The sequence below is a fragment of the Rhopalosiphum padi genome, chromosome 2 (genome assembly GCF_020882245.1).
Source record: "Rhopalosiphum padi isolate XX-2018 chromosome 2, ASM2088224v1, whole genome shotgun sequence".
Lineage (NCBI taxonomy): Eukaryota > Metazoa > Arthropoda > Insecta > Hemiptera > Aphididae > Rhopalosiphum > Rhopalosiphum padi.
Window position 1 is genome coordinate 7742804 of NC_083598.1, and position 14704 is coordinate 7757507.

General features: G+C 26.4%; 1 protein-coding gene across 1 annotated transcript; it reads right to left on the reverse strand.

The window, feature by feature from the left end:
- Positions 1 to 313: 313 nt before the first annotated feature.
- Positions 314 to 5875, reverse strand: LOC132921926 (EH domain-containing protein 3-like). The gene is made up of 9 exons (XM_060985171.1): positions 5443 to 5875; positions 5188 to 5379; positions 4666 to 5112; positions 3942 to 4073; positions 3281 to 3389; positions 2994 to 3170; positions 2810 to 2933; positions 1913 to 2080; positions 314 to 917 (listed from the first exon to the last, which is right to left on the reverse strand). Exons 1-9 carry the CDS (start codon positions 5532 to 5534, stop codon positions 694 to 696), a joined length of 1665 nt encoding a protein of 554 aa, XP_060841154.1. The 5' UTR covers positions 5535 to 5875; the 3' UTR covers positions 314 to 693.
- Positions 5876 to 14704: the final 8829 nt, after the last annotated feature.

Here is a 14704-nt window from a genome sequence, read left to right on the forward strand (position 1 = left end):
ATCTGGTAATATAATTATATCACTGTAATCTGATCTTAGTTTAGTCAATAATAGTCACACAACATTCAAAAACATTTTATAAATAGAATATGTGTTACCGACAATTTAAAATTTCTTTCATAAAGGGGATGGAGTTGGAAGAACATTATCCCCAAGGACCAAGGTAATATACTATATACTACAACTTACTATCTTATTAGTTATAAATGCAAAATTAAAATTATTTTTTATTTTTATACTTTAAGTCAAAGACACAAATTAAATATCTCATGCCTTAACAAATATAAAAATGTGAAGATAAAAAAAAACAATATTATTACACCTGTGTTTTATTTTACTATTTTTTAACAATTTTAATTAAAAATATATAAATTTTATAGTACAATACTGTCATGTAGTAAAATATGAACAGTTAATAATAAAATTACATTTTATAATTATTTTATCATATTCAACTAATATTGTAGTTGGTTCCTGTAATTTGGTAACATTTTTTTCTAAATAGTATAAATGATGAATATTATAAAACCTAATTCAAACATACACAAATACATCATAATATTTGTTGTTAAATATTAATATATAAAAAGTTTCCAGCTAACAGTATTAAAATAATGTTTTATAGTAAAAAATATCACAGTGTTAAAGTTATTCAAATTTTTTTGTAGTAGGCCTATACAAGATCTTAAATCTTTAGGAAACATTATTGATTGGATTATCCTTTTTTGATGGAGGCAACAAATGTTTTGGTAACGATTCGGGTAATTCAGAGCCTTCTAATTTAATTTTGATTAGATACATAGCCAAGGCAAATTCATCAGAATCCAAAAGACCATCTTCATCCTGGTCAGCTAATTTCCATATTTTGGATAATACTGAATTAGGTAATTTTGACTTAAGAAATTCTTCTTTAGCAGCTAAATAAAAAAAAAAAATTTAATTAACAGAAAATACTTTTTATAGTACTTAAATATGACAAATAACAAAAATACTAATTTCAAAACTAAATAATTTTCAGTGTTAGGAAAGAATACATTCATGTTTACAATCAAATTTTATTAACAACACTCAATTATATCAAATAGAACATGAACAAAATTTATATTTGTAAGAAACTTAAATGATTTTTAGATTAATCAAATAAAATTATTTTTTTAAATGTATTTTTAATATTATTACCATGTTATTGCATCGACAAATATTATTAAACAATACTTAAGATGTTTTGTTTTTTGTATTACAAACACATACTAAAATTTACTCTAAGCAATTCCAATTATATGTTTTTAACTTAAATTATAAAGTGAATGAACCTATTAAATTTAAAGGTAAGGAAATTAAATAAATTCTCTGCTTGTTTTTTTACAATAGTTTAATAATTGTTAAGTGATTAATAAGTAAATAATAATATATTCTAAAATGTTATAATACTCATAAATTACTTAAAATTTAAAATATAGAAAAAAACCAATGAAATAAAACATAAATAATTTTCTTAACTTTGTGTTTGACAATAATTTAATTTATCGTAATATTAAAATTAACAACACAAAGTTGAATCTACTGTACTCAAATCTACTGAATTGTCAATTTGTAAAATGGAACCAACATTAAGCAAGTGTATACTCCTTATTATTATCAACTATATTATATATACGTATAAATACGTAAAAAAAGAATATCTTCAAAAGTTATTTTTACCTAACTTTAAGTTTTATTTAGATTTATAAAATAATAATTTAAACAAATAACTAAGTTGAATGTGATCATTTTTTTTTTTTTAAGAATGTGAATATAAATATGTTTTTTATAAAAGAAAATGAACATAAACATATTTAATTTTCAAATGAACTTTACAAATACTGTGAATCAAAACTTTATAATAGTATTATCCATGTTACTATTTACTTACCAGTGCGAATTGCTTTCCCATCATTCTTTTCTAGATTATTAAAAATATTGTCAAAAGGTTCCCTGTAATATTCAACAATCCATCTTTGATCAAATTTGCCTTCATCAATTCCTTCAGTTTTAGAATTAAAAGGAGTAGAAACATCATTTTTACATGGAATTACATTACCTGTAAGTTATAAATATATTTATATAATAAATAGTAATATTATTAGCTTTATTGAAATTACAATTTTACATTATCTCGGTATTTATACAACAATTTATGCATTTAATTCAATAATCCTTCATCTATGTCAGTTGTGGTAACTACCTAACAGTTAAAAAAACTTTTAACTGAATATTGTACTTATGATAAGGAAAAATGGGAAGCCAAAATTTTCATCAGACTACATCCTGCATTCTTGTCTGAATCTCCCAAACAAAACATTACTAAATCATTAATACTACTTATAAGAATATTCAACCTACTCAACATTTTTTCATACTTAACTATACATATTGTAAATAATCTTATAATTTAAATTATGTTGTGATTAAAAATTTTATGGCCACAGTTCTAAAGGATATAAAAAAAAAAAAAAACATAAGATATTTTTCACTTAAAATAATTATAAATTGGTATATTTTACAATCTAACTCCCAGATAAGTTACAAGTTTATAACTAATCAATCAATAATAAATTATTTTAGAAACATAATGATATTGAATGTATTTTTTATAAATAAGTTTAAAGTTACTATCAAAAAGAACAATTTTTATTTTTTATTTAACTATTCTAAAACAATTTATGATTGTATTACTATGCCCAATTTAATTTCTTAAGTATCTAAGTAATCTTAGCTATTGGTATTAATATATAATATAATTTCAAATTTGTATTAAATAAAAACATACTTTGTACTTGTACTTCATTCATTGTCATTTCCATATTGAATCCATCCAGTAAATTTGTGGCACGGTTGATTAATTTTTCATCTAAATTGTTGAAAGAAGAAAAATCTTTTCCTTTTAATATTGCCTATTAAATTTCAAATTTTAAATATAATTAAATGTTAGAAATCAAGAGTATTATTTGTACCTTCATATTTTCAACATCTGGAAAATCGCCCACACTAAGGTTTTTGTATTTTTCTTGTATTTCAACAAACACATTTTCCAAATTACTTATCAGTTCATTTTGACAACGACTTTTGTTTATAATTCTTGATAATAATGGTACACGCGACTTGAGTTCACTCATTATATATGCATGTACCTTAAACAGGATTTCAATTTATTATGATGAAGTTACTTATTATTTATTTCATCATATTTTGCATACTATAATATATATAAACATATAGTATACATATTATTAATACTTACAATTGCTGTATTTGCTCTCTTCCCAATATGGTTCAATTTGGATATGAATGAATTATGTGGAAGAGATTTCATATCTTGAAATAAGTCATTTTCTTCTTCATTAAACATACTAAAAATATAATTTAATACTAGTTTCAACATTAAAATGTAAACACACAAAATGATTATGAGCATAAATCAACCATTATTTCTTATTTTTATAATAATCTCAATTATTTGAATTCCATATGTTGTAATAAACTAATAACTAATAATAAGTGTTTAAGCTAGGTTCTTTTTTATGAAATTGAATAAAAATCAAAAATTAAACTTTCTATAATACAATAGTATAATATTATCTCAATTCCAATATCTTTCAATTATTTTTTTGATTGCTGAACAGTCAATCATACATTTGTGAATACTCATTTATTTGCTTCAACACAAACTTATACATTTGAAAAATACTTTTCCATATAAAACTAAATTTTAATAGAATTTAAATACCAGTAATCAGTATTCGCAATTCAGTGCAAGTAGTTATCATTTTCTTACAAAATTAAAAATTATTTACTATTAACTATACCAAAGTTTAAGTACCTAAAAACTATTAATACTATACATTGCCTTAGTTTTAATTTAATTGGTAATCAAACAACAAACTAACTTAATATAAACTTACATCCGATTAACATCATTTTTATAAGGCTGATCCCAAAATGAACCAACATACACTCTTGGAACTTCTGGACAATCTATTGTTTTTCCGAGAGCCCACATGAGTGCACCATGAACTCTTAGCACTGATCTTGCACTTAAAAAATAATAATAGTAATAATAAATTAAAGCTAATTATAATTATTTAATAGAAAAAAACATGTTTGAATGATATTGGATAAATAGTAATTAAACTATTCTATTTTTTAGAGGATGATCTCTTAGTCTTTTTCTAAACAAAATTAATAACTCATTATTATAAAAAAATTCAAGACATTATAAAATATAAATAAATCTTATCTAACCATTAAACATTTTAATTTTAAGTCAAAACAATTAAGCAAATTATATATTTTACAAATTGAAAACCATAATTTTAAAAAACAATCAAGTTATTTAAATTATACAAGAATGTGAGAATATTTTTAAATATTCAATATTAGTCTTTAAAAGAATTACAGTTCGTAACTAAATTAAACAAATTATTTTCCTATTATTATACAGTCATACAATACTAATATTTAATACTACTTATATAGTACAAATTTAAATTTAAATTCAATCATATTGGAGTACTTTTATATTGAATATTTTCATGTACGCAAGAAATAGAGAATGAGTAATTATTTAAAGCATTATTATTTTATTCTAAAAATACAATGTTCAATTCAACCTAGTACAAAACTTACTCGATTGTATCTGCTTTATTTAAAATAATTCTTAATTTGCTATCATGGTTCTTCAATACATCAATAGCTGCTTTCAATTCATCTGAGATATCTAATTTGTTAGCATCAAAAGTCAATACTATCATATCTGACCGCTCAGCAAACCAATTTAAACTTTCATTAAAATTATATTCTCGTTGATCTCTTTGTTTTTCTCCCGATAATATACCAGGTGTATCAACAAAAGTAATAGATTTCAATAATGGAGTATTCACAATTCCACAATTAAGTTTTTTTAAGAACTTATTTCCAAATCGTGACAGGTCAGAAAAATGTTTAGATGGGTCAGCTACAAGAGCATTACCAGGTATAGACTGTTCATTATCACCACCCATGACCACCATAAATTTATCTGTTGTTGGTTCTGGGCCTATACGAATACCAGGGTAATCTTTTTCAATTAGATATCTAAAACAAATTTAATGAAAAAAAATTACATAATAGGTAACGTCCTAACATAGATTTAAACAAATTATTATTTACCTTATCATTGACGTTTTGCCAGTAGAATATTGACCAACAAATAGTACCATGGGTTTAGCATCAAAATCTTGATCAGTTAATGGAGGTAAATGAAACTCGTGAAACAAATATTGTTTTTCGAGAGGTAAGACTTTGGATTTATAAATGTTTTTTAAACGATTAATACATGTATCATCTTCTTTTACAAAGTTCCTAAAATAATTAAATCAAAATAATATTAAACAATAAATGATAATTATTCATATATGTATTTACTTGTAAAACGAACGGTGAATTATCTTAGTAAAATTTGGATTTCTACTTAAAGCTTTACAGCAGCGGACAAAACGATATGGAAGTACACCCATTTTTATAAAAATAAAAATTATCTTTTAAGTGAATTAAAATGTTTTAGTGGTATTATAAATAACAATTAACAATTAATGTTGAAAGAATAAATTGAAACAATGCTTAACATTTTGGTTATTCATAAAAAAAAATTAGAATTAAAGTATCTAAAACTGAACGCAGAGTTAGAACTTTCGAATTTGTACTTTTGAGTTTTGAGACTTCAAACGTGAGATCATAGTATGCACTTGCTAGCACTACATCACACAACTTACTAGTTACCTACTGACAAATATACAAAATAACAAGTTAATCATGACAACGAATCAACAACGATGAATGATATCTGTAACATATACATGGCCAAACACATAAGACCGGCTGACGGTTAGAGGACAATACAGATAACGGGTATCAAAAAAAAAAAAAAAACTAACCTTGAAAATTTCGAATAATTTAAATTCATGCAAGGAAATCACAAATTTTAAAAACATAATCGATTGTTGCAGAAACAGGTTTTATTTTTTACAGTAACGCCAGTAATTATGGGCACTAGAAATTTACCGCCCCTAATTAAGGAAATAAGTACCTAATTTTGTATAATATTACCCATGCGACATGCATATCTATTTTTAAACTGTATAAAAATACTAAAAATTAAACTCAATTTAAATAAGACATATAAGAAAATAACATTACATTTTTTATAGGTAAGTAGGTAAACACATTACATATCTAGTTTTTTGATTAGTAAACGATTTAATTATATTTTTTTAACGTGAAAAAACCAGGAAATGATTTGATATACCATTGCTAAATTGAATAATATTTCCTATTTATTTTTTTTTTCGTGATCGTAAATACATTTTTACTCACATAAAAAATATCGTTCCATTAAACATTTAAACGATCAAACATGAAACAATTAGTTCATAGGTAGTTGCTAGTGTAAAAACATTAAGAGGACGCCATCCCACAAGTGTTTTATCTGTCTTACTAACGTACCTACATCATAACAAATTTGCGTTCAGCAAAACACATTTTGTGATGTTAGCTTTAATATTAGAGTAAATTTTTCTACAACTAAATTTAAAGGTAAAAATATTATCTAGAAAATGACATACCTATGAATTTATCGATATTTTCATTTTAAAGTTGTAATATTTTACTTAGTTATAACTTTATAAGTTATAACTCACTTTAAAACTATAATTTCAATAAAAGTATAGGTATGTAATTTTCTAGATAATATCTTCTTACCTTTAAATTTGATAATAGGTAAATTTACTCTAATATTAAAGCTAACGTCACAAAATGTGTTTTGCTGAATATAATTTTTTTATGATGTAAGACAGAGACGAATTCACGAATGTCAACACATGCGGGTATGGTCATAACTCCTCTTAAAAACTACAAGCAAAAATATGAATACCAATACTTAGGTTAGCCGGTTTAGGATATATTTCGCATAAATCAGTTTTTCTATATTTCTACCCACAACTTATCACTTCCTTTCAATTCTAGATCTTTAGTAAAAAATTAAAACGATTACAAGAAAATTTTACAGGGATTTGAGAGATTAATGGATTATTCATCAAAATAAAAAATAAATTCATTCACAAATGTAGTGTGCAATGCGGTTATTGTGGCTAACACAACCAATAATCGGTGCCTACTGCCCATACAATCTATTTTCTATGGTGCCTATACTGCCTGCCGGCTGGCATTATCCATTAGTCTATTAATAGCATTTTTCTTACACACTATAAATTTCAAATTTGAAATATCATAAATTAATTATAAAAGCCTTTTATAAAATGTCCAAGTTTGACGATATATTATTATGTATATTTTTTTCTAGAATCTATTTCAAACCAAAATTTAAATTTAAACACTACAATAATTTACCTACCTATCTATAGTGACAGTTACAACTGTACTATGCCTATTTATAAATACCTACACTTCTGCAGGATTATCGTTATCTTAAATAAACCTAATAAACTAATCGTGGTCACTATATCTATATGACTCAGCAGTACTCACTGCTTACTGATCGGAAATTAATGTCGCACTGGTTTTTACATGGCCTTAGATACAGAATTTAGATTTTTTACTATTTATTAGTATTTGCTTATTAAGTATCTATATCAGGGGTGGCATACTTATACAGTTATACCTATTACTTACGTGGTAGTCGCTACTAATTAATAAATAAGTATACTTATTAGTTATTAATTATTATATATAGGTAGTTAGATTGTTTAATTCGAACTAATTATTTTGTTCTACAGTTGTAGAACTCAATAGATACATTAAGACTGTGAAGTTTTCTTTTTATTACCTATAATAATATAATAGTATATTTATATAGACACTATATTTACCTATAAAAAAATAATTTAATGCACTTCAATCTTTAGTACCTATTTGAGTTCCACAAATTACCTATATAGTAAGATAGATTAAAATTGAATCATATTACAACATTTATTATACAATCATTTAATATTTTAATCTATAAGCTTCGTAATTCATAACAATCAACTTAGTTGGTTATAATTTTAAAACCTGATAAAATTACAATTAACAATATGTACACAGTAATACTGTAACAGTATACATAAATAGGTACACATTTTTAGATATGTATTATCACTATTATCTGTACAGTTTTGAGTTATGTTAATATTTAGTTAATAGTTAAGTAATAACTAATTACTATAGGTCTATAAATTTTAAACTATGTGTTTTAAATGCAGAACGTTACTGCGGCGTATAATATAGATTATAGGTGTATCTGTATCCATGTATATAATAGCATTGATTATAGGTACCTATGTATGTGACTATGTTATAACCTATATTATATAATATATTTTTTTTTATTTTGACTTTAATAGAATTAGCTTTTACAGTTTTTACAAAAATATTATTTAATTAATGATAAATTTAAATTATAAAACGTACAATTATTATAAGGGCATAGGCATACAATTCTATTTTTATTTAAAGAACATTAAAAATGAATTATAATAATTAGATAGATATTAGTATATTACAAATAAATAAATGCAGAGGTTCCCAACCATTTTTTACTCACCCTAAGGTATGTTCTAATAAGTTTAGAATCTAAACATTTGGAGGTTTCAAATTTCAATATAGTGTGTCGTGGATTTATATTTTATAACTTCGAGTTTCTTTAGGTAGTTGTAACTTGTAACTAAACATATTATTATTATTATTTATCATTCACTTATATTATTATATTTTATAAAAATATACAATATTTTTTATTAATAAAGCATTCAACACACATACGATATATATAGCTGAAAGCCTATAACTTTCATAAAGTCATTATTTTTTTAAATTTTTAAATATATATATGATTGCTTTATGTTTAAAATAATTTCATGGCCCCCTAATTTCAATTTCGCGAAACCCTGGTACGGATCCTCTGAATTGATGGACAACTTTAAGTATTAAATGCTAATATATAATTATTTATAAATTGGCTTGTTATTATTTTTTCAATTTATTAATTCTGGCTCTCACATTCTTATAAGAACATACTAACTATTTAGTGTTAAGTTTATCTTGTTATTTGTTATATTTGAATTTTGTTTGAACTCCTATATTGGTGTTAAGGTACGTATCATGCATATCTGATTCAATGCGTGTTCTTTCAATACGTTTAAAATTGCATGTTTCGACTCATTTATTAAAAATTCATAATACACACAAGTTGATGATGTAGATATATTATTTGTAATTTGTATATGCTTCCCGTATTATGTAGGTAGTTTTCGAAACATATAAGTTAAACACTTGAATGTACCATGTTGATACTTGATAAAACTATAAAAGGATAGAAAAAGTAAACTTTTCAGAATAAAAGAAAAAAATTTGGCAGAAAAGAAGTGAAAAAACTATGAAGACGTGGACCAAGTAAATATAGTTATTTTGATAAATATTCAAAACACCAAAATTATTTGTAAATTAAATATTTCAATAAATTGGACGGTCGGACGTTACATATATATTATTTCGACAGTTACCTATTTAAACAAATAATTCTAATATATTACGTCTATATAATATTAGCTGAATAACCCGGCTTCGCGAGTGTCTAGTGTGTTAAATAATCGATTCGTATTTTATAAACTGTTTTTTTATTATAATTAAACTATTTAAAGCCTATCCATGAAACATATAATCATTTTTATTATTTAACTTAATTTATGATATTTATAACTTAAATGACAAATAAAATAAAATTGGAAATAATAAGAGTGATTTACTCGTAGTAGTGTATTTGGATCAACTTTTTGAAAAAAAAAATCGCTTAATTAATTATAAATGACAGTATGACACTCTAAAAACGCGTAATCGTTATATACAACCATTTATTTAACCGTTATCACCAGATAAAAAGAAATGAAAAATCGGGTGACGTGTGACACTCGGAAAAGTATTTGGAACATTTCTGTGAAAAAAAAATTGGAAAAAGTTAAATAGTGTCGTCACAAAATTGGAACATAAAAAAGGTCTGTTATTCTTTTATATATATAATAAGGATATTTATTGATTCATATTTTAGTGTAAATAAAAAATATTTTTAAAATATTGTTATTTAGTTAATCAATAATATTTATTATTATTATGTTCAATATATTATATATTTTATACATGGAAAACATTTTAAAGTTGTATTTATTTTATTTTTATACTTTATAATTCTATATATTCATAATAAAATAATATTTCAATATCTAATGTAAAATATTTTATTATTATTATTATTATTATTTTTTAAGTTTATCTGTATATTTGTTATTATAATAACTGATGCAAAATACATAACTTAAGAGTAAAAGTTTACTACATAATATTATATGATATAAAAATAATAGTGCACTGTCGTACTTTTTGTTTTTTTCTCTGACCCACGAGCAATATAGAAAATTTATTTTCAATTGGTAAAACCTATAAATATTTTGTTAGATTTATTATTATAGAAAAAAATATAATTTAATTAGGTAATCAATAATCTAACCCCTAAAATTAACATTGCCTATATATTGCGTTTATGTCTTTTAAACAATATTTAAAATTGTATGTAAGTTATGAGTAGATTGTAGATATATAAACCCATCTGAAATATATAAGTAATATAACAATTAAAAATTCTCATACATCATAGGAAAATCAAAAAAATCCAAAGTACCTACATATACTAAAGATTGTGTTCTTATTTTCTTAACTTAAAGTTTGACAATAGATTGATTTACTCTAATATCAAGCATTTAAAGCAAATACAGTGAAACCTTTAAATACTGGATACTATATAGCTCGCTGATTCAGAGGTGTTTGCTATTTAAAGGGATAAATTGTATTTTAATTAAATAAATTAATTAAATACATTTTATTTTTACATACATTGAATATATCTTAAAAATTAATATTTATGAAAAAAAAAACAATTACTTTAGTTAGTTTACTAGCTTGAGGCATAGTCATTTCGTAGTCATTTCCCATTGTCTAACCCGAACGGCATCCGTTTAAGCTCATATATACTACCCATCTGGAGTTATATAATAAATTATGTCTTTTCTATAGTGTTCTTACTCATGGATAGCTGATAATGATCGAAAAACATGTCTAAATTTACCTATATCATACCTATATAATAATCGGTTAAATTGTTCATTTAAGAATAACGATCTTATTCACAGTTATTTTAGCAATACGATTTTGGTATAATAAACGACACAAAATATACTTTCTCCATCCTTTTTCTTAATAAAAATTTTAAATTGAAAATTGTATTACATTATTTTAAGTCTTCACACATCTCACATTTAATTTATTAATTTTCGTTCATGTATAGTCACGTAGTTGATAAGGTCGGAAAACTGTCGGAGACATACACTCGATAGTATCAGGTCCTCCCTTGTCATTTTAATCAAAATTTAATGCTACTTGATGGATACCATTTTTGATACATGCGTGAATACTTATTTTATACACTAAACAGACCTTGTTATTTCTACATAAATGTATATGAATTAAAAGTACATAATTAAACAGGATTGAGTGAAACTACCTATCTAAATTCTAAATCCATTGATTCTACCTCCATCATTTCTCGATTATCTTCTATAATAAATTTGTCATATCTATCTTCATCCGACGTAAGTTATTATTTAAAAATAACCTAAGGATAGTTTAGTTCATGTATCGTATTAGACTTAATTATCTCATAGTAGTGAATCTATATTTATAATTCGTAATAGGAATTTCGTTTTAAAACATACGATTTTATCTATCATAAGTGGTCGAATTCATTTGTTTTATTGTTTAACCACAAAATAGTAAATGAATATAAGGCAAACCTCAGAGCTTTTGCTATTCAATCGAGTATACCTGGCAATGTAGCATCGGTTTTTTCCATAAAGTTGTTTTTTAAATAATAGATCAATGAACTCTTTAACTTATAAATTAGAAACTCTTGCAATAATATATATATCTGGAGCCTGGACGATAGATATTCTTTTGTACACGTAGTAAAGCTTCTCGAATTTCTTTCCATTTGTAGTTATATGCAAATGTTATAGCTAAATCTGAACTTCTATATTGTTTAACTTAGGCCAATCCGTTTTGCGTTCATTCGTGCATATACTATGATGTGTCTATGTAGAGTAGATATCCTTTAAAGTTTTATGAATATACAACTAATTTTCCAAGTAGATCTACTTGAACGTCTTATTTTCTTATCGCATCTTTTAAATCAATATAGTTATATCTGCCCTAAGTGTCTAAGTATTTTTTGTTGATATTATAACAATTTAATTTGTAGGTATTTATTTTTTCTTACGTGTCAACTAAATATACTGACAAAACAAAACGCCATAGCAAAGTAAAGAGTTATTGTCACCACCCCTCGTAATAATTCTATAAACATAAAAACTAACTATAGAAAACGTTTTGCTTAAGGGTAGATACTAGATTCATTGTCTGTTCACATTGTGAAATGTCTATTGAATATCTATTCTATATATCTTCTCTGTAATTTACATAATTAATGCATATTGTGCGCACTATAAAATCGATGAAGTTCATTGATACATTGTAGTTAATTATTGTGGCTCTGAATTACAATATCTCACTTTTCCAACTGCTGTCCTACTACTGTTTACTATTAAAGGTAGTACATTAACTATAAGTTTATAAATCTTTAATTAACTTATTTTCACAATGAAGTAAAAATTAACCTTCTTAGTTAAGAAAAGTTATTAAGCTAATAATTTCATTGGTTTCTACTCCCCTGAGGTTATAGGATTTTTTTTTTGTTTTAAAACAGTCGTTGTACTTATTGAATATATACATGATAAAATCAAATTGAGAATTTAATCAAGAAATAAAGGATATTATATTACACCGGGAAAGTTATTTTGATTGAAACAAGTGTTTTAAAAGATGCAAAAAAATCTTGTCCAAAAGATCAAAGGGATACCTAAATCTAGCTTTCTACGTCAAATTCTGACTTATGGGTATCAAACATTGTTGATAACTAAGGGAGATGAGGAAATAATAAACATCTTTGAAAGAAGAAAGTGCTACGCCAAATCTACGGACTTATATAATATAGACAATGGAGAATTCAAGAATATAGGACATAGGTAAACAAATTAACCAGGGAGTCTACCAACTATATATTTAAAAACTCGCCATAGTACTGCGTATCTATAAAGCAAAAAATTATAATAGGTTAAACATGTATAGAGATCTAGAGGTATAGCACACAATATTTTTATCAGGAAACTGAATGGAAAAGGTACTAAACTTTACATTTTAATTATATCATTTTTACAAATATGCTTGTTAATAATTATAGGTAAAAGGTACTCAATAATTAAAAAAAAATCTTGTGGAAGTCGATCCTCGAAAGAAAACTATATTCTTAAGTAGATCTCTGCCAAAAAAAGTTTGGCCGCCACTGATATAATTAATAATTTTTGAAAATAATAAATACGTAATTTACGAATGCGAGTAATTCTATATTGTTTCAAGACTGTATAGCGACAAAACCCAACTTATGTTTTTGACTACTTAACCCCCTACTTGAAAAAAAAAAAATTCTTTATTATGTGTGGAGTAGGTACTTTATATTTCGCGACAGGCGGAACCGTAAATATATTAAATCGAAAGATATCGGCGCGCACGCTTCACGTATAAACACTCAAAACCTCCAAAAGTTCGACGAAATGTGCGTCTACCGATAAATTCATTGACGGGGGCGTGCGACGCTCGATCGACCCCGCGATGACTGCAGTGTGCTGCGCGTCGACGTGTGTAGGCGTCACGCACACGGGACGCGCCACGCGCCGAACGCAGATTGCGACGCGGACGTAATCGAAATAATAATAAACTCTTCTAAACAAACAAACGGTATGTTGTGTCTGTTACGACGTATAACATTAACAAATAACAATAATATAATATTTAACAACGAAAACAACAATAATAATGATAATATTGTTATCACCGTCGCGCCGGTAGAAGCGATCGACGGGGTGGCTGACGGTCCGACCGGCGGGCGGGTAGTGTGGGGCGTGAGACAAAAATGTGAAAAAAAAACGACCTTGAGGGTTCAAGGTCGATATGAATAATGAATAAAAGGTCAACGCCGTCGTCGCAGTCGCCGCATATGCGTCCGCCCCCGATAAGTTTTATCGGTTGAAAAAAAATACACACACACACACACACGCACGCACGCAATCACACGTTTATGATTATAAACACACGAGTAGTGTGAAAACGCCGCCGCCGCGCCGCAGCAGTCGTTCAAAAGTCGCGAATCTCGCGGAGGACGGAGATCGACGGGCACGCGAATCGGTCGCGACAGATGGCGTTGCGGTGCACAATAATAATAATATTTTACACCCGTTTCCATTCTGTAACATAACGCGGCGGCGGCGGCGGCGGCGGCGTTGGCAGCCGGAGAGTGCACGGCGCCGCGTGCGTGTGCTGCCGCCGTCGCTGCTCTCCGCTCCCTCCGTGCGACGCGCTGTCAAGCCCAGACGACCTTCATCTTCATTCCCGTTCACCCTGCGCACACCGCTCACCGATCGCGCCGACGACCATCCCCTCCCCTCCCGCCATAAACACCACCGCCGTCGCCGTC